This window comes from Emys orbicularis, chromosome 1, assembly GCF_028017835.1.
Source record: "Emys orbicularis isolate rEmyOrb1 chromosome 1, rEmyOrb1.hap1, whole genome shotgun sequence".
NCBI lineage: Eukaryota > Metazoa > Chordata > Testudines > Emydidae > Emys > Emys orbicularis.
In genome coordinates, this window is record NC_088683.1 from 122,797,081 (window position 1) to 122,822,929 (window position 25,849).

Here is a 25,849-nt window from a genome sequence, read left to right on the forward strand (position 1 = left end):
TGTTACGTTGCTGATCAATTAGGGAACATGCTCATTTAAAGTTGTGCAATGCTCCCTTATAACGTCATTTGGCAGCCGCCTGCTTTGTCCACTCTTGCAGAAAGAGCAGCCCGTTGGAGCTAGCTGGTGGGGGCTTGGAACCAGGATGGACTGGCAACCCCCCTATCAGCTCCCCTAAGTTCCCTGTGCTACAGCCGCCCAGCAGGCTATTGCCAGGCAATTCAGGTGTCCCTCCCCCCACTGCCGTGTGCTGCTCCTGCCCTCTGCCTTGGAGCTGCTTACAGGAGCCTCCTGCTTGCTGTGCAGGGGCGGGGACTAATGTTAGGGTGTCCCCCTCCTCCCATTCCTGCCCCCTGCTCCTTTACCCCATCTCCACAGAGCAGGGGGGGAAACAACAGGGCTCAGTATGGAGGGAGCTTGCTGGCAGCAGCTGCTGTCCCAACTTGCTGATCTACTTAAAAAGGCAGTGTACTTAGAGTGGGGTCAGTGTACTTAAAGGGGCAATGCGCATGTCTCTCTCTCTCTCTCTTTCTCACACACACACACACACACACACACACACACGCACACAGTGTGTGTCTCTATCTCTTTCTGTCATGCTGTCTCCCCTCCCTCCATTCGTGCTGCCTTGTAAAGTGTGAGGCTACATTAACAACGTGTTAACCCTTGAGGGCTCAGCCGAGTGCTAGTTCATCATTTAGCAGTAAGGCATTCTCTGGGAAATATCCCACCCTCTTCCAGCCTCTGACTTCACCACCTCAACCAAGCTTCACAATCATCATAGCTGTGAACAGTATTAAATTGTTTGTTTAAAACTTATACTGTGTATATGTGTATATGTGTAGATAGATAGATAGATAGATAGATAGATAGATAGATAGATAGATAGATAGATAGATAGATAGATACTTTTGTCTGGTGAAAAAAAATTTCCCTGGAACCTAACCCTGCCCCATTTACATCAATTCCTATAAGGAAATTGGATTCGCTTAACATCGTTTTGCTTAAATTAGCATATTTCAGGAACATAACTACAACGTTAACCAAGGAGTTACTGTATTTTTATATTTTAGTATTTCATTAATAGTTGATGTAAATGAATAGTGTCTCTAGCACACATGGAAGTGGGGACCCAGCTCATATAGTTTGACAGAAATAGACACAATGATAAAAAGCATGAGAAACACTGGAATAAGGCACTGTTTGTAATCAATATCTAGAAAAGAATTTGAGAAACTACACAATATGTGAAGTGCTAACAGAGGAAGGAAGATAGCTAATACTTTAGATGAAATAAATGCATATTGATGTATTGACCCTGCTGATTATAAAAAAGAAATCTTAAGACCCTGTAACCTGATCAAACTAAACCATGATAACTGTTTCCTTGCAAACAACATTATTCTTCTTGCCAGTTTTCTCTTTGTTTCACAAAATATTAAATGAAAAAGACAAGTTTACATATTAATATAGATGGGTTATACAGAGTATTTACAAGAAAGGGGATGGAACTCAAAGCATCCCATCCATACAGTATGTAAACAGAACTATAAGGATAACTACATTAACACATTTTTTATGAATTTAACAGTTAATATTTCTAAACTGTACTAGTAACTGAAAAGTATTCTGAAGGGAAAGGAGTGAGCACCCATTTGATGGTGGGGGGAATCTATAGCAAACATTTCAAACTTAATTGTCAAGTACATTGGACAGAACTCATCATCAATATAAGTCCAATGACTCCAACTAAGCCATTTCGAGGATGATTTTTTCCCCACTGTGTTTAGTCCAGTATTCATATCAAAGCAGTTATTACCAATTTTAATTATCCCTACATTTTAAACAATTCATTTAAAATAAATATTTTATACCTTAGAAAATGAAAGACTGTAATGTTTGAAGAAGAGTACCTTTGCTCAATCATCCAAATTAACAACTCTGGTCCAAGTTTTCTCCTTTACTATGATAACCCTCTCAGCTATAACAGCTGGCTATGGATTCCTAAAGATCAGACATCAGCAGGGCCGGCTCCAGGCACCAGGCAACCAAGCTGGTGCTTGGGGCGGCACCTGGAGGGGGGCGGCGCGGCGCTCGGGCCGCCGGGGAGAGCGGGGCCACAGCCGGGCTCGCCGCCCACCCCCTGGCGCTCTGGCCGCCCTCCCCCCCGCGCCCTCCCCCCGGCTGCCGGGGGGAGAGCGGCGAGCCCCTGCTGGGGCTCGCCGCCCTGCGCTCTGGCCGCCGGGGGGAGAGCCGAGCCCCCGCCGGGGCTCGCCACCCTCTCGCCGCCCTGCCCCCGGCGCTCTGGCCGCCGGGGGGAGAGCCGAGCCCCCGCCGGGGCTCGCCGCCCTGCCCCCGCCGGGGCTCGCCGCCCTGCCCCCGGCGCTCTGGCCGCCGGGGGGGAGAGAGCCGAGCCCCCGCCGGGGTTCGCCGCCCTCCTCCCAGGGCTCCGGCTGCCCTCCCCTCCGGCGCCCTCCCCCCGGCCGCCGGGGGGAGAGCGGAGCCCCCGCCGGGGCTCGCCACCCTCGCCCCGGGGCTCCGCGCCGGCCCCCCCGGGCTCCGCCCCCCCCCCCCCCCCGCGGGGGGGGGGGGGGGCGGGGCAGTGGCGGCGGCTTTTTTGCCTGGGGCGGCAAAAAAGCCAGAGCCGGCCCTGGACATCAGGTGAGAGCTGGAATAATGGAACAGAGCTCTGCTCCAATCCACCAGCTAGTTCCCCAAAACACCTAGAAATGGGGGTGAGTAAGCAGTTGGTATAGGAACCAGCTACATTGCTTTACCCCAGTTGAGGTAATTCAAAATTGAGGGGTTGTGGTCAGATCACATCCCCAACTGGAGCTAAGAATCTGGCCCACTTACATTATACTGCATTTATAAAGCATGTTGGAGCCTGGATAAGTAGCTTCAAAGCCTTAAAGAGTATGATTCAATGTCTATTGAAGCCAATGGAAAGGCTTTTGAACAGGCCTAAAAATGCAGTTTATTATTCAGCAGATTTGCTCCCTGTCCACATTCAGAGACATAGCTAATGAGTTTAGTGACAAAATAACTTTTTACTGCTTTTTACACGTTAAGTCCACTGAACCAACCCAGCTAAATGATAATGAGCTGATTTTAGTCCTACTTGTTCACCATCATCAGAATTATTTACTATGTTCCATCTGTGTGAACCAATTACAGGCATTGGAATTGCTCAGGTGTCACTGAGGACAGAATTTGAAGACAATGGGATTACAAAGGAGAAACTTGGAGCCTGATTTGACATGAAATTTTTTTACTACTTTAATGATGGACAGAAAAGAAAGAACTCAGGTTGACTCTTAAATCAAAGGTTGAGTCTGCAAATTCTAGCATTTTTGGGGGGGGGAATCTTTTTATTTGGAAACTGAGATAGTTGATAAGGAAACATTTGAGAAAATAAATGTGGAACCCCATAATGTCATATTTAGAGAGTAGCTTTATAGAGTTGGAAAAGGAAGAAAACTCCCTACAACACACAGTAATCAGTCTATGGAGGGCACTCAATATAGACTTCTTTATTTTACAGGCCCTTTAATTGATTCCATTTTTGCTGTAGAGGACATAGAATTCTTAGACACCACCAAGATTGATAAATGTAGCTTGTACATTGAGAGACTCTGAGGCAGCCCAGATCACCCAATGTAAATTGTGCTTGCTTTCTCTGGCATGATTTTTCAAAGGTTCAAAATCAAATGCAGACAAGACTAGTATGATGGTAGGCCTGCAGCAAATATACTAATGTCAAATCTATACACATTTTGGCTTATTTATTAATTTTTTTACATTTATTGAATAAATACCTACCATAACATTGTTTATAAAAGCATATGTAATATCTATGTCCTTTCTTTTCAGAAAATGTTTGCAAACTATTTTGCAACCAAAAATTGCTTTCTTTGTGGCAATTTTTTTTTATCCCTTAGGACAATGATTCTCAACCTTTTCAGGTAGGTGACCCACTATTTAAAGTAAAAAGTAAAAAAAAATACACCACATGCTTACATTTCCTATAAAAATAAAAAAAACATAAATTATAAGACTATATAATTTATTTGTGCATTTGTGTTTCAAGAGATTAACAGATAATACTTGTTCTCAAATAGCAAGGGTGTGCAGGGAATAGAGGAGCAATAATTTCTTTGCTTGAGAGCACAATAAAATTTTCAATGGCTTGTGACCCTCCCCCCGAGTTGTGGATTGTGACACCTAGGGTGGGTCACAAAACACAACTCAGGGGGAGGGTCACAGTTGTGTTTTGTGACCCACCCTAGGTGTCACAATCCACCAGTTAACAAACATTGCCTTAGGTCAAGCACACTGAGAATGGTTTTGTGGTTAAGGCACTGGGCTCAGAGTCAAGAGGGATTCAATTCCTGGCTATAGCACAGATTTCTTGTATAAATTTGGACAAATCACTTAATCTCTCTGTGCATATAGTCCCAATCTGTAAAATGGGCATAATAATACTCCCTTTCTCTCATTGTCTGTCTTGTCTATTTAGATTGTAAACTCTTCAGGGAAGGGACTGTTTCTTACTATGGGCCAGATTGTCATACCCTTACTCATATTGAATTGTAACTTACTTAACAAGAAGTCTCATTGATTTCAGAGGAAATACTCATGATATATCAATGTGAGTATGGGCTTCACAATCTGGCCCTATGTGTTTTATACAGTGCCTAGCACAATAGGGCCTTGATCTTGGCTGGCGCCTCTAGGTGCTTCCATACTACAAGTAATGATAATAATGCAGCACATTACAGCAGCTGCCTGCCATGTCCGAATTTTTTAAATAAATTGTTAACAACAAGTTTTAACTATCTATATTTGCATATAAAATAAAAGATTGAATGTGTTCAAAGCCTAAGGAAAATGCTAAATCATGACTTTATGAACTGGAAGATCCAAGACTTTGCAAAATACTGGATTATTATGCTTTTTCATCTATACATTTCTAGTTCCTTTAAGACTAACAGAAGTATTGGGAGCATAAGCTTTCGTGGGTAAGAACCTCACTTCTTCAGACGCAAGAAGTTCTTCTTGCGTCTGAAGAAGTGAGGTTCTGAAGAAGTGAGGTTCTTACCCATGAAAGCTTATGCTCCCAATACTTCTGTTAGTCTTAAAGGTGCCACAGGACCCTCTGTTGCTTCTTACAGATTCAGACTAACATGGCTACCCCTCTGATACTTGACACATTTCTAGTTGTTATTTGAAACACCATTTTCTTACCATGGGCATATCAACCTGCATGATTTGGTTTTTATTTAGTTTATTTTTTATTATTTCTATGATGCGTAATTTATTCTGTTTTACCATCTGAAGCACAAAGATGTTTTAAACACCAAATGCGACAGTTTCATAAATGCTTCAGGGGATTATCACAACTACTGCAGGAAACTAGAATTTTTTCTTATCTTTCACAGAGAGAAAATTAACATTGTTACCTCAGGGGAAGGTAGATCTGTAGGAAATGTATCACCAATTATTGTAGTAAGAAGTTTGTCACCTAGAATAGTTTCTAAATAGTCTGCCATTACTTCCTGTTGTTTAGGGCTGCAGTGATTCTCCAAAGACAGTACGAGAGGATAGTCAGATACCTAAAAATACAATTTCAAGGCCATAATAATTAATAATTAAAAAACAGAACAACTAGATGCACACTATATCTTACAAGAAAAGCACATGGGTATTTGTGTTTTCATTAATTTTAAAATATTCAAAATAGTATTATTAATTATTCCAGATTAATAACACAGCATCATTGAGCTCAATAATATTTGTGGAAGAGGAAAAGTAAAACTGGAACCTAGAAGAGTAATTTTCAAGTTCAAAGTTAATATCAGAAACAAAATCCAGAAACATAAGGGCTATTAGAAACAGGGATAGCTTTAAACGTAGACATAAACAGAGGAAAGACTATGACAAGGGAAATCAAATAAAAATCAGTTAACCTGGTCACAGTACTTTATCAGGGAAATCTTGAATGACTATGCTCTGATCTTGAAAAATGGGGCATATTAAAGTTTATTTCTCCAGTGGTTAGTAGCCGACAACCCAGTTTACCAGAGTTGTAATATATGCCTATTAATGTTGGGTGTGGAGCAAGAAAAGAGAAAAGAGCTATTAAATCAGCTAAGAAACTAAAAGACGGTAGCAGGAAACAGTTTTCACCACACATATAATGGCAAAGAAATTCAGCCAAATATATTTGGAGCTGTCAAGACAGCAACATAGTGGCTACTGCCTGTCGCCGCCACAGAGCTTCTCAACAGATTAAAATATTGAGAAGCAAATAGTGATGATGTGAACCAGAAAAAAAAATATATATATATATATACCCAAGAAATATACTAAAGCATGGAAAATTATTTAGGTTAAATTCAGCAGAGGTTTTAAAAGCTGCTGACATCTAAAAACTTCAACATTTAGACAACAATTTAGACATCAGTCTATTTCAGTGTTATATTTTCTATACAACTTATTCCTTCATTCCAACATATTTGTAGAAAAATATTCTTCATTTCTTCAGGGCTAATAGTCACTACCCACCTAAAAAATCATTCTCTTGTGACCTGCAAGTAATATCACAAGTTGCTCTGGGAATTATCAGGGCATGCTGGTAGATAATTATTACTTAAAGTGAAGAGGAATGGATGAATTGCTTAGAAATAATGATCCTGTTTGGATGCAAATATTCTTAGTAATGAGAAACAAGGGAAAAGCAATACAAGGAAAACATCATAAACTGCTATTTCCAGGTCCCTGCAGCCTAAAAAGAATCTTAATTTGGGCCAATCATTGGTATCTGGAAGATACACCTGACATCTTTTAATCACAGCTATTTCACTAGCTACGATCTTTTAAAGGGATAAAAATCATATTCTGTATGAAAAAAAAATTAAACAAATGATTTTAAATGTAACACCTATGGTTACTATGGTTGAAAGAGACTAGAGTAAACAATATTTCTCTATTTTTTCAGTTTTTCTTTCTATATTTGACATCATTTTGTGTTTAATCAGTTTCCACTACGATTGTGTGGGTTTTTTTACAAACCAAGGTGGGGGGAGAGAGAAATATTGTTAAAAAATAGGAAAATGTGATCAGAACCACAATAATTGACATGAGGACACTGGGGAAGATGTGGTTCAAGACATTACTTTTAATTTATGTTTTCTTAAACTGTCTAGATTTTAAACTGAAAGTGTCGGTTAAATATCGTCAGATGGCATTGCATTCTGCTAGTCTGATTATGGGCTGACATTTTATGCAGAGTTTTCAGTCCTGTTATACTGCCCACTGCAGCAATCTTTACTCATTCCTTACTCATCACAAAGCTCAAACACAAGCGAGGCAGAATGATATATCTGCTGAAATTGATGGACAGCATCATAACAGAGATCACCACATGGGATGCAGAAACCATTCTCTCAGCTGATTGCAACTAACTTGTTCCTATTAAGTGAGATCTGCTTTGCAGTAATATATAAGCTTCTGTATTTTGGCAAAAATGAAACAACTCATATAAAATATGTGTAGCTTTGAAAGGACATAACAATTTTGTATTAAACATATTGTAAAAATCAGAGACATACTAAGTTCTTTACAGACGTTAGCCCAGTTAGCTTTGAAAAGGCAATAGGTGTGAGTGTCTATGTATACACACCCAAACTAACACACATACACACCTGGAGTTAGGTCAGTTTTGATTATATTTATTTTCAGTGTGTGTGTATATTCTGTAGGTATATATATATATACACACACACATACATACAGAGAGAGAGAGAGAGAATAAATATAATCCAAACCGGCCTAACTCAAAGATTTGTCATAAAGGGCCCTTCAGGACAGTTTACTTGACTTCACTGGGAGTTATGGCAGGCAGCAATATAGAAGAACGGGTTAGTGCCAAAAAAACTTTAACTTCCACTTGTTCTGCTACAGATAGGCAGAAGGGACAACATTTTAATGAGTCATCTGACTGATAAGAAATGATAACTTTTTTCAGAGCTTGTTTTAAAATTGGCGGGAAATGATCAGAATGAAGAGGAAATGGAAAATACAGTAAGACTCAAACAACGTTCCAGTGTAATACTTTTGTTCCCTCTATATTGCAAGCTTCAACACTACAGAAGACAGAATTGTTGCCACAGAAGTCTGAGCAAAGACATAAAAACACAAAAAAAGAGAGGAACCTTTATTGGATCAGATCTTGAAATTCTTACTCAGTATATATTCAGTCCTTGCTCAAGCTAAATTCTCACTGACTTCAAATAAGAATTTTGCCTAAATATGCTGAGGAAGAACTTCTGGATTCAGTCCACAAAGTTTAAATTACATTGAATTATCAACAAAACGAGACTGCCTTTCATTTAAAATGCTACAGAGTTAAGATCAGATACTGTAGATTTCTTTTATCTAGTTTGTTTCTACAGTACCCCTCACCCCAAGCACTATTCCATCATATTTTTGTCCAGAGTACCCTAAATTATAAGTGTGTTAACACTTATGCGTATTAACACTCATCACATTTCAATAAATATATGTACATACCACAAATGCATACTTATCTATCACCTCGATGACAGTTCTAAATGTAATTTTGCTTGTTAAAGTGTGACCATGATACACAATAGGGTCATTTTGTGGTCCATCCCAGCAATCAATTTCCAAACAACGACATCCTTTCATCAGAGCACTTTAAAAACAAGAAGAAAAAAATAACAATCAAAAAAGGAGATAGCATATTCATAAGCCTTTTGTTGCATTCCTGATTACAAATAACATAATCTGAGTAATTACAAAAATATTAACATACCTAAAAGAAAAGAAAATTCCAACAAAATGATATGGATATAAAATTGATGTATATTTTCTCTTATCTACCTTGGGCTTATAATAAGCCTTATCAGAGCCATTGGGGAAAAATGGATTCTATGAATATGAACCCTTAACAGATAAAAATATAGCCAAAGTTTTAGTTTAAGTAAAACATTTTTTTAAACAATGGCTATCTGCTTAAAATTGGAAATGTTTGAAGTTTTATTTATATTAGGATTGTATATTTGAATAAATTCCAGCAAAGTTATTAACTCAAAGTATAAAAACACCAGTAATAAAGTTTACAATGGGCCAGAATATGCCTAGTCTTTACACAGATGAGGAGGGCATGAGGAGGCCTTCCCCTACCTCTATGCAAAGAGCCAGGCAGTGTTACAGTACAGAGGAGTACAGAGACTGCTTCCTCCTAACTTTCCCAAGAATGCACAGCCAGGGCCGGCTCTGGCTTTTTTGCCGCCCCAGGCAAAAAAGCCTCCGGGGGGGGGGGGAGGGCGGCCGGAGCCGCGGGGGTAGGGCAGCGAGCCCCGGCGGGGGCTCCGCTCTCCCCCCGGCGGCCAGGGGGAGGACACGGGGGGGGGGAGGGCGGCAAGCCCCGGTGGGGGCTCGGCTCTCCCCCCGGCGGCCAGAGCGCAGGCCGGGCTCACCGCTCTCCCCCCGGCGGCCAGAGCGCAGGGGGCAGGGCGGCGAGACGGCGGCGAGCCCCGGCTGGGGCTCGGCTCTCCCCCCGGCGGCCAGAGCGCAGGCTGGGCTCACCGCTCTCCCCCCGGCGGCCAGAGCGCAGGGGGCAGGGCGGCGAGAGGGCGGCGAGCCCCGGCTGGGGCTCGGCTCTCCCCCCGGCGGCCAGAGCGCAGGCCGGGCTCGCCGCTCTCCCCCCGGCGGCCAGGGGGAGGGCAGCCAGAGCGCCGGGGGGAGGGCGGCGAGCCCAGCTGTGGCCCCGCTCTCCCTGGCGGCCGGAGCGCCGCGCCACCCCCCTCCAGGTGCCGCCCCAAGCACAAGCTTGGTGGGCTGGTGCCTGGAGCCGGCCCTGTGCACAGCACACCACAAAGGGAAGAGAGGCAGGACCATAGTCTATAGCAGGGGTCGGCAACCTCTGGCACACAGCTCGCCAGTTTCTTACCTAGTGTTCATGTATGAATTTTTATTTTAATTAAATAAGGAAATTCCTAGACAAAAATCACATTAAGATGGAGTTAAGTTTGAGAAGACTTATCAGTACTTTACAGTAAAATACATTACATGGATGGTGTGATTATCCCCAAATCAAAAATTATAAACCAAAGAAATTCAGATTTATGGTTAAACTTAAAAGAAATCCAGACATATTAAGATATGGAAATGCACAGTTAGGGCACCCAAACAACCTTTCCTCTCCCTTGCAGTGAAACCATGAAGGGACAAAAATCTAATGTATTTACAAATTAGTTTAATCTAATGTAGACCACAAAATCTAAAATGCCTTAATCAGAATCATATGGTTATTGCATGGCATTGCTATAGACCAGGGGTCGGCAACCTCTGGCACACAGCTCGCCAGGGTACGCACCCTGGCGGGCCGGGCCAGTTTGTTTACCTGCCGCGTCGGCAGGTTCGGCTGATCGCGGCTCCCACTGGCCACGGTTCGCCGTCCCAGGCCAATGGGGGCGACGGGAAGCCGCAGCCAGCACATCCCTCACCCGCGCCGCTTCCCGCAGCCCCCATTGGCCTGGGACGGCAAACCGTGGCCAGTGGGAGCCGTGATCGGCCGAACCTGTCGACGCGGCAGGTAAACAAACTGGCCCGGCCCGCCAGGGTGTGTACCCTGGCGAGCTGTGTGCCAGAGGTTGCCGACCCCTGGTCTATAGCAATGCCATGCAATAACCATATGATTCTGATTAAGGCATTTTAGATTTTGTGGTCTACATTAGATTAAACTAATTTGTAAATACATTAGATTTTTGTCCCTTCATGGTTTCACTGCAAGGGAGAGGAAAGGTTGTTTGGGTGCCCTAACTGTGCATTTCCATATCTTAATATGTCTGGATTTCTTTTAAGTTTAACCATAAATCTGAATTTCTTTGGTTTATAATTTTTGATTTGGGGATAATCACACCATCCATGTAATGTATTTTACTGTAAAGTACTGATAAGTCTTCTCAAACTTAACTCCATCTTAATGTGATTTTTGTCTAGGAATTTCCTTATTTAATTAAAATAAAAATTCATACATGAACACTAGGTAAGAAACTGAAAGAAAATGCTGCCATGTGATATTTCTAATGATTTGAAGTTATGTAGCATCTACCTTAAATAGTTTTTTAACATTTAACTTTTAGATCCAGAATCACACGTATGTTCTGATTGCTTACCCCATTCTGGAGCAGTGCAAAGCAGCCCAAGAAAACTGGTCAGCTAAGCTGTGTTTACAGCTGCTTTGTTTCACCAGAGCAGTGCAAAGAAACTGGAGTGTTGGACTCCTGTCTTCCAAATTCCTGTCTCCCTACATTCTGCTTTACAAACCCCAATTTCCCCCTTCCTTCTCTTTCACATTCCAGTTTTCTCTTCTTCCTGAACCCACCACATTCCCCTGCACAGTTACAAATCAAATTCCTGCTTCTTCCTTCCTCCACATTCCCCTGTGCTCATTCACCCCATATTTTCCTTCCTCCTGCATCTCCCACATTCCCCAGCATACCGTCTCACCCTAAATCTCCCCTCTCCTCTCCTCTCCATTCCCCTGCATGTGCACATATTTTCCCCACTTTACTGTGCCCACTACATTCCCTTGCATAAGCACACATGCATGCATGCATACTCGCATGCACACACCCTGGGCATGCTGGAGTCCCCAGCCAATGTACCTGGCTTCTGCACTCCTGTCCAGACTCCAGCTTGGGAGGTGGTGGGGAGGCATGGCCAGAGCATCCTGTCAATCTCTAGCTGGTGAATGGCTCATTTGGGTGACATAACCAGCTGGTGTAGACTAGAACTGTTCTTCCTGTGTACACCAAGCCATAGACCTGCATAGAGATGGGCCCCTCACCACCTCAGCTGCATCCAGAGTTTGATCACATATTTGTTTGAATTAATGAAAGATTAATTATATATCTTCAGTGATGTGGAGTTTAAACACTGCAATGTAGTAACGTACAGAACAATGTCCTGCAGATGTCTTTATTTGCTGCAAGAGACAATAGTATATGTGAGGCCAATGAAAAACTTTGGTTTGGATAGTTTTTAGAGTGTAAACAGATGGAGTGGCAAATATACCAAAATGTGTACACACCAAATAAAATTTCACTCGGTCATATTCAAATAATATTATTCTAGTTTTCATCATTGTCTTAAATAGAATCTTGTATTCCTTATTACTAAACACACATTTGTGAAAGACTCAATAAATTGTAGCTTAAGTCACTTTGTAAAATAATTTGCTTACAATTAAAAAAAAGTATTTAAATACCTTGAATAACCCCAAAGGTGACTTGGCCCTATTAGTTGGTCAGATATGAGGTAGGTGTTATGGGAAGACGAAATAAAATAATCACGTAATGGGTGGCTCATATTTTGGTAAACAATTGTGTGTTCTCTTTTATATATCAAACAGTCTTTTGAGTTCATGTATCTTAAAAATCCTTCAAACGACATCTGTTTTTTTCTCTGCACTAAAAGTGAAAATAAAGCAAAAAAATTACATTTGCAGTAATCAATTTAAATAACATTTCTAGCTATGTATTTTTCATGGCATTAATTTGTTTTTGAAAATGGTCTGCTCTGAATAAGTTAAAGGTCATACACCACAACTATTTCTTTCAGTTTTTAAATTAATCAGATATAATATAAAGACAATCATCAAATGCTTGCAGTCCTGGAGTCAATGAAGTTCTAAATGATGAGAGAATGATTTGAATGAGATCTGATGTTATAATTCTTCTATGAACATCAAGAACCAAAGCTTTGTAAAATTCTCACTTTTCACATTTTTAAAAAATAGTACTCCAGTAGAAAGAAAAATTTTATGGTTAATTTATTTTTGGTGGGTAATATGTCCACCAATCCATAACAAGAGATTAATGTCCTTGTCTGTGAAGAGCTCAGGAACAGTTCTGCAAAGTGTGAGTCAGAGATGACTTGAAAGATAGTACTGCAGCCTAGAATTCCCACTAGAAAACTGCTCTTCCTAAACTGTAGAAAGAGAAATGAGTAAACTCTGATAAAATATTACAATACAGGGAAATGGATTAATATTCTCTTCACCAAACAATCTCAAATCATAACTATTAAAGATGACCTATAAATCATATTTACATAATTCCCTCAATTGTAGCAAAATGCGCTAACTGCTCCCCAATTCCTAGGATAACAAGGGAATTCAACACATTATTTAAAACTGATTTCATGACAGGCAGTCTCATTAGAAAGGCAACTTCTGCTCTAACGTAACACCTCAGCGTGTGTTACACTGGTGGCAAGTGATACCATTACAAACCCAGAAGTCCACTAGACCAATGTTTCTCAACGACCAGTCCGTGGACTGGGGCCAGTCCCTGAGATCTCCCTAACACAGTTTAGGAAGGCAGCAAGCCAGTCCGTGCTATCAAAAAAGTAGAGAAACACTGCAGTAGACTATTAAACGTAGTCTATTTTCAACTAGTCTGTGATTTTGCAAACTTCTGATTGTAACCTACCTGTGTTTTCATAGGACAAACTTGACTGACAGTGTAATAGGATGATGAAAATATTTTAAAGAGGTGAACCTATATATACTCTATTGCAAAAGAAGCATTTACCTGACCTCTTCAGGTTAGTTCCAGGCCCAGGAATAAAGAATCACCAGTATATTACTTCTTAGGGAAGCAATTCTCAAACTGTAATATGGATGATGATTAAAAGTATTCTATCAGAATAAGAATTCATTGTAATTACACTAATTAAAGCTACAAAAGTGGAACACCAAGTATTTTTCAGTTGTAGGGCTTATCTAGACTGGGAAAATGAGAAGTGTTTTAAAACGTGTTTACACTTTATAAATACTACTTGGTACTTAATATAGATTAAGAGACATGTACATAGGTGCTGGAACAAGAGGTGTGGGGGGTGCCTCCACACTCCCTGGCTTGAAGTGGTTTCCATTATATGCAGGGTTTAAAGTTTGGTTCAATGGCCAGGGCTGGCTCTGGCTTTTTGCCCGCCCCAAGCAAAAACAAAAAACCCGCGGCACGGCCGGAGCGCGGGTGCAGGGGGACCGGCTGGGGGGGGAGAGGGAGGGGAGGGGCAGGGAGCGGGCGGGAGAGAGAGAGAAGGGGGCGGCCAGGGCTACAGCAGGGGCGCTGCCACGCGGCCCCTCCCGCTGCGCTGCCTCCTGCCGCCTGCTGCGAGGGCTCCGCTCCGGTCGGCGGGGAGGGAAGGAAGAGGACTGCCCTGCAGGGCGCTCTGGTTCTCCATGCCGCCGCCCCCTACAGGGCGGCCGGAGCAGAACAAGAACACCAAAAAAAAAAAGCGGCCGTGCCGCCCTAGTAGTGGGCAGAATGCCGCCTCCAACAATCTGCCGCCCCAAGCACCAGCTTGCTCAGCTGGTGCCTGGAGTCGGCCCTGTCAATGGCTCTCAACACCCCCACTATAAAAATTGTTGCAGCACCCCCGCTGATGTATAAAATGATATTGTTCAGGCCTAGAATCTGTCAGATGTTGTGAGGCCACACAGGCCACTGAATGAGGTGCATTAGATCTTCAAGTATGAGAACCTTTGAGGTAGGGCTTCAAGTAGTAGAAGTTGATGATCTGAGTAGGGCTGGACAATGTAGAACCTAAGGAAAAAAGTTTATTTTAAACTAAAAAAGCACTGAACTGCTTCTCTCTAAAACAGTTACTGCAGATGATTTTACACAATTTTTACAGTTGAGGGAATTTTGTAAAAATAATTAGTTCCCTTTTAAGCAAAAAATAAATTAGAAGGCAAATCACAAAAATCCATCAATCTGTGATGACAGTTAATTGTCTAGAAATGAATTAAGAGAAAGGCAAATCCAAAATATTTGAAATAATTGTATTTATTACACCGATAGAGAGATACCACAGAACAGAGAATTTTTTCTCTAAATGCTGTGTCTGATGAAAGTTGATGGACAGACTAAGAGTGCGCTGTCAAAGTGTTCTGCTTAAGTACTGTCATATGCCAATTTTGTTTGAGGAGCTAATTATGTCCTGCCAGGTGCTGGGCATCCTTAACTTTCATTAAAATCAGTGGCAATTGTAGACACTCAGCACATCAGCCAATTGGACTTTATATTGCCCAAGACATTATTAAGAGGTAGTTTGTGAAGTAAGTATTTATTTTGCCAGGTGGAGATTTGTCTAAAACCTTTCACATCTCTAAAATAGAAGTTGTAATATCATGAAATCTCTTCTGATAAGTTTTTGTCATGTTTTCTCTTTAATATTTTTATGTTATGGGAACCATCCCAATTTCACTGGGGCCTCCTATACAGAATATCAAATTTGTTTGTAACCATTATTATTGCAGAACCATGATACAGTTACTATCTCTTCAGCGCTGACATCTTGGTCCTATTCAATGTGTATATGCCTTATATCTTCCAGGAGCATCCTCCTAGTGCTAGCCCTTTTGAATGGAGAGAACTGAGACACATACTGACACAAATTGGTTACTGGTATGCTTGAACCAGCTCCCACACATGGGCAGGGAGACATTACAACCCCCTGAACTGGCTCCCATATCCCTTGGAAACCAACCCCTACACATTAAAACAGTAATTAAAATAAGTAAAATGGCAAAATGCAAAAATAATTAATGAAATATGCTGCATGTGTTATTTGAACATTAGGATCCCTAATGTAGAATTTTAAAAATAAGGAACACCATGACACTGTATCCCCATACAGGACGGAGGGAAGGGGCTGGCTGTAACCCAGGAGAAAGTTCTACTATAAGATCGGATGTAATATGGCACTAGCATTTTCCCTGTTGGCTACTCTTGTTCCTTCATACCCCTTCCCATGGTGGTTGCCAATGTAGTTCCAATATTTTAAAAGGGTAAAAGGGATGATCTAGGGAACTGTAGAGCAATTAGCTTAATGTGGATCCCAGGTAAAATAATGGAATGGTTAATTTGGGACTCTATCAATAAATAATTAGAGACTAAAATATAATTAATGCTAGTCGCCATGGTTTCATGGAAGGTAGCTTTTGTCAAGCAAACCTGTTGCCTTTTTTTTTTTTTTTTTTTTTTTTGACAGGATTAAAAGCCTGGTTGATAAAAGTAGCTGTGTTGTTATAATATACTGTACTTGGATTTCTCCATGGCATTTGACCTAGTACCACATGACATTTTTATTAAAAAACTTGCATTGTATGGAATTAACAGGGCACACACACATTGGCTTGATTACGAACTGGTTTACAGACAGATCTTGACATGTAGTTGTTAATGGGGAGATATACATTTCTAGTAGGGTCCCCCAGGGATCAGCTCTTGATCCACTGCTATTTAATATTTTTATTAATAATCCAGACAATGTTATGAAACCTTTGATAAAGTCTGGAGATGACACAAAGACTGGTGGGGTAGTAAATAATGAGGAAGGCAGGTTATTGTTACAGATTGATCTAATCACCTAGTTAAATGGTCACAATCCAATAAAATTTGTTGTAATACAGACAAATGCAAGATAATACATATGGGAATAAATAATGTACAGAAGCTCCCCGGGTTATGCAAACCCGACTTACGCAAATCCGCACTTATGGGAAAAGTTCCATAATTTCCATAAACTTTTTTTTTGTGTGCATAATTGTCAGGTATATGTTCCCGACTTACACAAAATTCGACTTACGCAAGGAGTTCTGGAACGGAATGCTTGCGTAAGTCGGGGAGCGTCTGTAGGTTAAACCTACAAGACGGGAGACTGTGTCTTGGAAAGCAGTAACTCAGAAAAAGGGTTCATAATGATAATTGCTTCTACACGAGCTCTCAGTGCAATGCGGTGGCAGGAAGAGCTAATGCGATCCTTAGATGTACAAAAAGAGGAACGTCAAATAGAGGTAAGGAAGTGATCTTGCCTATGAACACAGCATTGGTAAGACCATTACAAGAACAGTGTGTCCAGTTCTGGTGTCCACACTTCAGGGAGGATATGGAAATACTGGAGAGAGTTCAAAGGATGGCCAATGTCTGGAAAACAAGCCTTATGATGTGAGGCATAAGTAGCTCAATTTATTCAAAAAAGGAGCTTGAGAGGTGATTTGATCATTGTGCATAGGTGCATACAAATGGAAAAGATATCTGATAGTAAGGGGCTTTTCAATCTTGGCAACAAAGACATTACAAGATCCCATGGGATGGAAGTTGAAGTTGAAAAAATTCAACCTTGAAAAATTATGAGGGTGATTAAACATTGGAACAGTTTAACTGGGAAGGTGGTAGACTCATCATCACATGGGGTCTCTAAGACAGGATTAGATATTTTTCTAATTATAAATAGATAATAAATAATAAGATTAGATATTTTTCTGAAATATATGCTTTAATCCATTTTGTGGGAGAGGCTCTATGGCCTGTGTATGCAGGGAGTCAGCTGGATGCTCGAGGTAGTCCCTTCTGGCCCCGGAGTCTATGAATCTATGGGTCCCCCTTTTAATTCCCTTCTTCCATGGGCTTTGGGAAGAAAGGGATTGCTTATGTTGCCCTCCACCTGCTCATAACACTTGTAGTTCTGTAGTGACTATAATCTAATCTCATGATTCAGGGCTTCAAATGGTTGTCTGTAGGGGTCAGGATGATTTTTTATTCTTGATGCACATTTGTAATCTGGCAGGTGGGAGGGGGTCACCTTCCTCTGAAGCATCAGAAATCAGACACAGCTAGACATGGGTTACTGCTTGGGGTGGACTGAGGTTCAGAGGCGGTACAGAGAATCCTCTGTTTTAGATGCCTGCCTGATGTGTTTTGCTTAGGGCTGTTGATTAATCACAGTTAACTCATACGATTAACTCAAAAAAATTAATTGTGATTTAAAAATTAACTGTGATTAATCACAGTTTTAATCACACTGTTAAACAATAGAATACCAATTGAAATTCATTACATATTTTGTTTTTCTACATTTTCAAATATATTGATTTCAACTGCAACACAGAATACAAAGTGTACAGTGCTCACTTTATATTATTATTTTTATTACAAATATTAGCACTGTAAAAATAATAAATAGTATTTTTCAATTCACCTCATACAAGTACTGTAGTACAATCTCTTCATCATGAAAGTGCACCTTACACATGCAGCTTTTTTTTGTTACATAACTGCACTCAAAAACAAAATAATGTAAAACTTTAGAGCCTACAAATCCACTCAGTCCTACTTCTTGTTCAGCCAATCGCTAAGACAAACAAGATAATGCTGCCAACTTCTTATTTACAATGTCACATGAAAGTGAGAACAGGTGTTCGCATGGCACTTTTGTAGCCAGCATTGCAAGGTATTTCATGCCAGATATGCTAAACATTCATACGCCCCTTCATGCTTCAGCCATCATTCAAGAGTACATGCTTCCATGCTGATGACACTCGTTAAAAAAATTGTGTGTTAATTAAATTTGTGACTGAACTCCTTGTGGGGAGAATCGTATGTCTCCTCCTGTTCTGTTTTACCCGCATTCTGCCATATATTCCATGTTATAGCAGTCTTGGATGATGACCCAGCACATGTTGTTCATTTTAAGAACACTTTCACTGCAGATTTGACAAAACGCAAAGACGGTACCAATGTGAGATTTCTAAAGATAGCTACAGCACTCGACCCAAGGTTTAAAAATCTGAAGTGCCTTCCAAAATCTGAGAGGGATGAGGTGTGCAGCATGCTTTCAGAAGTCTTAAAAGAGCAACATTCTGGTGCGGAAACTACAGAACCTGATTCACCAAAAAAGAAAATCAGCCTTTTGTTGGAGGCATCTGACTCAGATGATGAAAGTGAACATGCGCTGGTCTGCACAGCTTTGGATAATTATTGAGCAGAACCCGTCATCAGCATGGACGCATTTTAGGTAGCAGTGCCTGGTTGGGATGTGTGTGTGCAGTAGCCATCTCACAGTGCTCTTGGTGATTCAACCAGTGCTCGCGCGTCCCAACTCCCTCAGTTCCTTCTCTACCATAGAGTCCTTACTGCGAACTCCAAAGTAGAGGGGAGGAGGGTGGGTAATGGAGCACCCACAGGGATACACCTCTCGAAGAACCTCAGTTACTGCACAAGGTGAGTAACCTTCTCTTCTTCTTCCAGTGCTGTCCCTGTGGGTGCTCCACTTCAGGTGAATGTAGAGCAGTGCCCTCATGATGATGGAAAGAACTGGAGTTCATTGCTGAGGCTTGTACAGTGAGGCCTAGTCATGTATCCAAAATGGAATTGAGAGTGATTGCATAGTGGTTCGTGAATGTGTGTTCAGAGGCCCAGGTGGCCGCCCTGCAGATGTCTAGAATGGAAACATTGTGCAGAAATGCTATGGAGATAGCTAAAGCACTTGTCGAGTGGGCTCTGATGCCCGGAGGGGCTTCAGTGTTATGTAGTGAATAGCATGTATGTATATAGCTGGATATCCATTTGGATAATCTTTGAGTTGATATAGCAGAGCCTTTTCATTGTTCTGTTGTTGACACAGAGTCTAGGAGATTTACGGAAGGGCTTTGTTCTATCTAGGTAAAAGGCTAAGGCCTGGCGCACATCCAATGTGTGCAGGATCACCTCTTGAGTGTTAGTGTGTGGTTTTGGGTGGAATGTAGGTAGGTGAATCGGTTGGTTGAGATGGAATGAAGACGGTATTTTGGGCTTAAATTTAGGATGTGTTCTATCCTTAAAGAATACTGTGTATGGGGAGTGAGCAATGACAGCCCCTATTTCACTAACTCTTCATGCGATGTAATGGTGACCAGGAATGCCACTTTCATAGATAAGTGAAGTAATGAGCCTGAGGCTAAGGGTTCAAAAAGGGCTCTGGTTAGACTTTTGAGAACCAGATTTAAGTCGCACATGGGCGTGGGTTCTCGGATGTCTGGGTACATATTCTATATGCCCGTTAGGAATCACTTAGTAATCAGGTGGGCGAATACCGGTGTCCCATGTACCTGTTGATGGAAGGCTGTGATGGCCGCAAGGTGAACTCTAAGCGAGCTCGTAGCGAACCCTGAGTTCTTTAGGGATAATAAATAATCCATGATTAGTGGAAGTGGTGCCCGGCTTGCAACTATTTGTTTGTTTTGGCACCACAGGAAGAATCTTTTCCATTTTTGGAGGTAAATAGTGTGTGTGCTGTGTTTCCTGCCGTTTATTAATACTTGTTTTACCTGTTGTGAGCAGGTTAGTTTGTCAGGGCAGAGCCATGAAGGAGCGATGCCTTCAGGTGAAGTCTCTCCGGGTCCGGATGGAAGACTTGGCTGTCGTCCTGAGAGAGAAGATTCCGTAGGCGAGGAGAGTGAACGGTTTGCAGATCGCCATACATGACGGGTAAGGGAACCAAGTCTGTCTGGGCCATGTCAGTACTATGAGTATTATTTTGGTATTGTCTGTTCATATTTTGTGTATCACTCTGGAGATCAGAAATATCGGTGGGAATGCATATAGGAGAGGAGCGTTCCGTTTGATGAGGAAAGTGTCCCCCAGGAATCATGCTCTGGGTCCTGCTCATGAGCAAAACTTTGGGCATTTCTTGTTTACTGATATGGAGAACAGATCTATGTGTGGTGATCCCCACATGTGAAATATGTGTTGTGTTATTTCGTTGTTCATTTCCCATTTGTGCTCTTGGGAAAACTGTCTGCTTAAACTGTCCGCCATCATGTTCTGTCGGCCTGAGAGGTATGCTGCTGTAACAAAGATGTTGTGTTTTATGCACCAGTTCCATAACTTTAAGGCCTCCGTGCATAAAGAGTGGGAACGTGCTCCACCCTGGCGGTTTATATAGAACATACACGCAATGTTGTCCGTCAGGATCCTTATCATTTTGCCTCATATAATGGGCAGGAAATGTAGGCATGCATTGCAAACTGTGCGTAATTTCAGCAAGTTGATATGTGAGTGTGTTTCCATGGGAGACCACTTGCCTTGGGTTGTATGTTGGTTTAGGTGAGCTCCCCATCCGATCAGTGAGGCATCTGTTGTGATTTGTATTGATGGAGGATCCTGCTGAAACAGGATGCCCGAGCACAAGTCTATTGGGTTTGTCCACCATCACAGTGAATGTAGGACCTCTGAGGTTGGTTTGAGTCTTTTTTCTAGGCTGTGCTTTCGCGGAATATATACCAAATTCAGCCATCCTTGAAAGCAGCGCAGGTGTAATTTGTGAAAGTGTTGGCCGCCATATGTCCCAGGAGTTGTAGGCAGGTGCGTGCATACACCCACAGGCTGTCTGAGATCACTGATATGAGGGAGGTCAGCGCTGTGAATCGGGGCATCGGTAGCGATGCTTTGGCCTCTACTGAGTCCAGGTGCACTCCTACAAGTCCAGTTGTTGTCCTGGAGTTAGGGTAGATTTCTTTTAGTTGATCTGTAGCCCATGGGAGTGGATTGAGTGATGGTTTGTCGAGTGATGGGTAGTGTTTCCATCCTGGTAGGACCTTTTAGTAGGCAATTGTCTAAGTATGGGCATATCAGTATTCCCTGTCTCCGTAGATGAACAGCTACCACCACTACGGTTTTGGTAAAGACCTGTGGAGCTGTCAACAGTCCGAATGGCAGTACTCTGTATTGGAAGTGATCTTGTCCCACTGTGAATCATAAGAATCATCTGTGAGCAGGATGGATAGTAATGTGAAAGTAAACGTCTTGTAGGTCGAGAGCTGAGAACCAGTCCCCCTCTTCCAGCGCTGGGATGATCGAGTTCAGTGTGACCATTTTGAATCTGTGGTTGCAGACAAATTTGTTGAGTTTTCTGAACTCTAGTATGGGTCTCTAACCTCTGTTTTTCTTTTGAGTCAGGAAATAATGGGAGTAAAACCCTTTGCCTCTGTGTTGTGTTGGAACTTGTCCCACAGCCCCTAATTGCAGAAGGTGATCGACTTCTTGTTTCAATAGGTGCTCGTGAGAAAGGTCCCTGAAGAGGGACAGGGAAGGGGGTTGGGTAGGTGAGATGGAGGTAAAGGGGATGGTATAACCCATTCGAATGATCTCCAAAACCCAGTGGTCCATGGTGATGGTGGCCCACATATGGTGGAATGGTCAGAGTCAATGACTAAAAACTTGGGTTGTTGGTTCTATTGGCGCTGGTGGGTGGGGGAGCTCGGTCAGACCCTCGACCAATGCTTCAAAATTCTGTCTTGTTTGAAGGTGCTTGGGACATCGCAGTCTGGGATTGGGTAAGGCGACGTCTCTGTGGTCTGTGCCTTTGATTATCAAAAGGCCTCTGTTGTCGCTGTCTGATTGTGTCTCTATTGCACTGGTAAGGTTGGTATCTCCTACGTCTGTTAGGGGGTGTATAGATGCCCAGGGTTTGGAGCGTCGTTTCAGAGTCCTTCACTGAGTGTAGGACTTCATCTGTTTTTGTGGAGAATAGTTTTTCCCTGTCAAAGGGGAGGTCCTCGACTTTAGTCTAGAGGTCCTTTGGAATTCTAGAGGATTGTAGTCAGGAGGCCCTTCTCATGACTACTGCCGTAGCTGTTGTGTGAGCATCTATGTCTGCAACATCAAGGGACGCTTGTAAAGCTGTCCTCATCACGAGTTGACCTTCAGTTATGGTGGATTGGAATTGCTCCCTTCGGTCTTCTGGGATGTCTGCTACGAATTTGCTAAGTTTTAGTTTCTGGTAATTATCACGGTCATATTTCGCTAGTATTACCGTATAGTTGGATATGCAAAATTGAAGGGTCACCGATGAGTAGATTTTTCGGCCAAACAAATCCAATATCTTTAAGTCCTTGTCCTGTGGGGTGGATTTATAATGGGGTTGTTTCCCCTGTCGGTTCACCACCTCCACCACCAAGGAGTTGGCTGAGGGTGTGAAAATAGGAAGTTCATACCCTTGTTGAGCACATGACACTTCCTGTCTGCCCTTTTGAATGTAGGAGGTATGGTTGGTGGTGTTTGCCATACTAATTCTGCTAGTTCTATTAGGGCGCTATAAATTGGTAGTGCAATCTTAGTTAAGGGTGCTGGGTGTAATATTTTGAGGAGATGATGTTGGGGTTTTCAGTCACCTCTTCCAGATGGATGTTCTGGCTTTATGCCACCCGTTTGAATAACTCCTGAAATTGTTTTGAGTCATCTGCAATGGTGGACGGGAGTGACATGACCACCTCATCCAGAGATGAAGATGAGTTGTGAGTTGGTGATTGTTCTTGGTTGTTGGAATCATCCAATTTCTCTACAGAGTCTTCCTGTGTCTCCGAGAGCTCATTTGCAGTAGCTGTAGCAGGGCATATCTGTCGCCTCTGTGGTGTATGGGGCCTTTGGGTCTGAGCTTGGTAAACTGCCCATGGGTCCCACAGTGCCCATTGCATTGGAAATGGCATGGGAGGCACATCCACGGGTTAGTCAACCATGGGGGCATGTCACTGTATAGGCATTCCCTGGCACTTGTGCACAATGGTGGTGGTTCAGTGCCCGATGGAGAGGAGTATCTGGAGTAGAAGACTGCCTCATCCATATCAGTTTTCTTGTCACTTGAAAATCTGGAGGCATTTGGTGATTCCGGTTGCGTCGGTGCCATCGGCACCAGAGAACCGTCGGTGCCAAGTATTGGTGATCCTGAAGTGGAGCACCTACAGGGACAGTGCTCGAAGAAGAACTGCTTTATCTGGAGATGAGGAGACTGTTGGGAGGAGGAGAGACCTCTTCATCTGCTCCAGTTTCTTGCTCCTCAGAGGTTTCTTCCTGAAGTTCAGGTCTCCTAGAGAGGGAAGGTGATGAAGGCTGTCGATCTCTGTGACACGTAGTGCTCAAAGCCTTGGCGAATTGCTGGTAATATGCCACCCAGAGTTCCAGTATGGCCGAGAAGGTGATGCATAAGACATAGTAGGGGGCATCCATGGTTGCTCATACCAGCGAGATGGTGGCTAAGACAGTGCATCACGATTGGTAATAGCTCCTTCAAAAACTTCTGGAAAGGGGCCTCTACAGGGATAAGGCAGAGAGCCCTGTACCAATATTTGGGAGACCGAGGCAAGATCTTCATCAGAATCTTCTTCCTCCAATTCACTGTGAAAAGGTAGAGCCAGAGGAGAAATTGGAAGTGAAGCAGTCAGTTCTGGGCAAATTTCTGAAGATCCCAATGGCCTCAGTACCAAAAACACATTGGAGCCATGCAGCGGTGAGTCAGGTGTCTCAGATACAGCCACATCTTGGGGAAAATGAAACTCCTGCAGTACCGAGCATGATGCCATTACCGAGTCCTTGGCCTACGCTGAGTGAGCTGATGGCCACCCCAAGGGAAGTGCGGTCAGAGTGCGAGTGGGCTTCTTCTGTACTGAGTGAGCACAGCTGCCTCGGTCCATGGCCTGAGACTTTGCAGTCTTTCAGTTTATCGGTGCCCTCGGTACCTGAGGAACCAGCAGCTTCGTGAGTACCGGATTGGAGAGAAGATGGTACTGAAGTCACTGGAGCCATCGAAGACTGCAATTTTTTTGAGGTAGATTCGCACCTGGAGAGCTCAAGGGAAAATCTTTGGAAGTTTTATGACAGGAATCTTGGGTCTTCCTCTTAGATGCCCTTGAGGAGTGTGGCTTGGAGACAATAGAAGCAGCAGACTTACTCAGAGACTGGCCTACAATGGGGTCCCTGGGTCAGACGCAGGCACAGAAATTACACTTCTGGGCAATAGGATATTCCCTGGGGCAACGCATGCACTGGGAGTGTCCATTGCTCACTGTAATGCTCCCTCGCTCTCCCGGTCGGAGGGAGGCGACTCAGGCTAGTCCTGTGGGGTCAGGACCAGCGTCTGTAAGACAGGCAAAAGCCCCGCTAGGGCTGCACAGTTAATAGTCAATACCAGGCTTTAGCCTGGACTGGGGTAGCTCAAGTAGTCAGCCCTTAACTACAGTCTATCAGGGCTGGCTGGGGCCTGGGTGGAGCTCAGACAGCCAGAAAACCCACAGTTTCTCAGGGCTGGCTTTGGCCTGGGCGGAGCTCAGGCAGCCAGCAAACAAACAGTCTCTCAAGGTGAGTGGTGAGGGAGCTCCTGTCCTGGGCTAGAGCTTCCTTGCACCATGTAGGGGGTCAGCCACCCGGGGTGGGGTGGCAGGGGGACGCGGGCCCACCCTACTCCACCACGTCCCAGCCCAGGGCCCTGGTAGGGGCAGGGATTGGCTGCCCCTGTGTCAGCAGGGATCCAGCCGCAACACACCAACTGAGCCACGCCGGGCTCTGCAGCCGGCTGCTCCGTGGCTGCTCCTGGGCTACTTCCTGCCTCCCTGGGGTTTGGTACCTGTGGCCTCCAGGACTCTTCCGGCTCTTCAGGGTAAACTGTAGCGGGTACTCCGGGCCAGTCGTCATCCATATCTGGGGATCAGGAACAGCCAGGCGCAGGCTCCTCTCGGGGCCTCTGGAGAACAGGCCGAGCATCCTCCTCCGTTGCAGGCTCTCCCCCAACTGTGCTGCAGGGCCGGCCGCTTATACTTCTGGCCACACCCTGGTACTTCCGACCAGGGGGGCGGGGCGATCTAGGCTCTGCCCTCCAAGGGGCGTGTAATGCTCCCTCGCTCTCCTGGTCGGAGGGAGGCCACTCAGCCTCACTACACTCACCAAGCTTGCCACTTGGCATGACAGATAACATTTGAAAGAAGGAGAACTGGGTATAACCTCCCAGTGAACTAGGACTATTTTATCTAATCTATTTATCTATCTGTGATGGGATCCATACCCCATACAGGCCCTGATAGGGTTAATGTAGGCCTGAGGGGCCAATTAGGGTATCTGTCTGTACCTGGAGGGACAGCCAGGCTTCACTGAAAAAGAGGCTCTTCTTAGCTGGAGTAGGCTAGATTATATAGCCAGGAAGTTTGCAGAAGAAGCAG

The 25,849-nt window shown here is 43.4% G+C and overlaps 1 protein-coding gene across 1 annotated transcript in view; it reads right to left on the reverse strand.

Annotated features, from left to right (window-relative positions):
* PLCZ1 (phospholipase C zeta 1) overlaps positions 1-25,849 on the reverse strand; it is a gene marked incomplete at its 5' end in the record, with an annotated part of 126,223 nt that overhangs the window by 74,462 nt on the left and 25,912 nt on the right. The window contains 3 exons of the mRNA XM_065423279.1: positions 5,463-5,615; positions 8,575-8,719; positions 12,302-12,503. Of these exons, the coding sequence (XP_065279351.1) occupies positions 5,463-5,615; positions 8,575-8,719; positions 12,302-12,503 (500 nt within the window). The remainder of the gene's footprint in view (positions 1-5,462; positions 5,616-8,574; positions 8,720-12,301; positions 12,504-25,849) is intronic.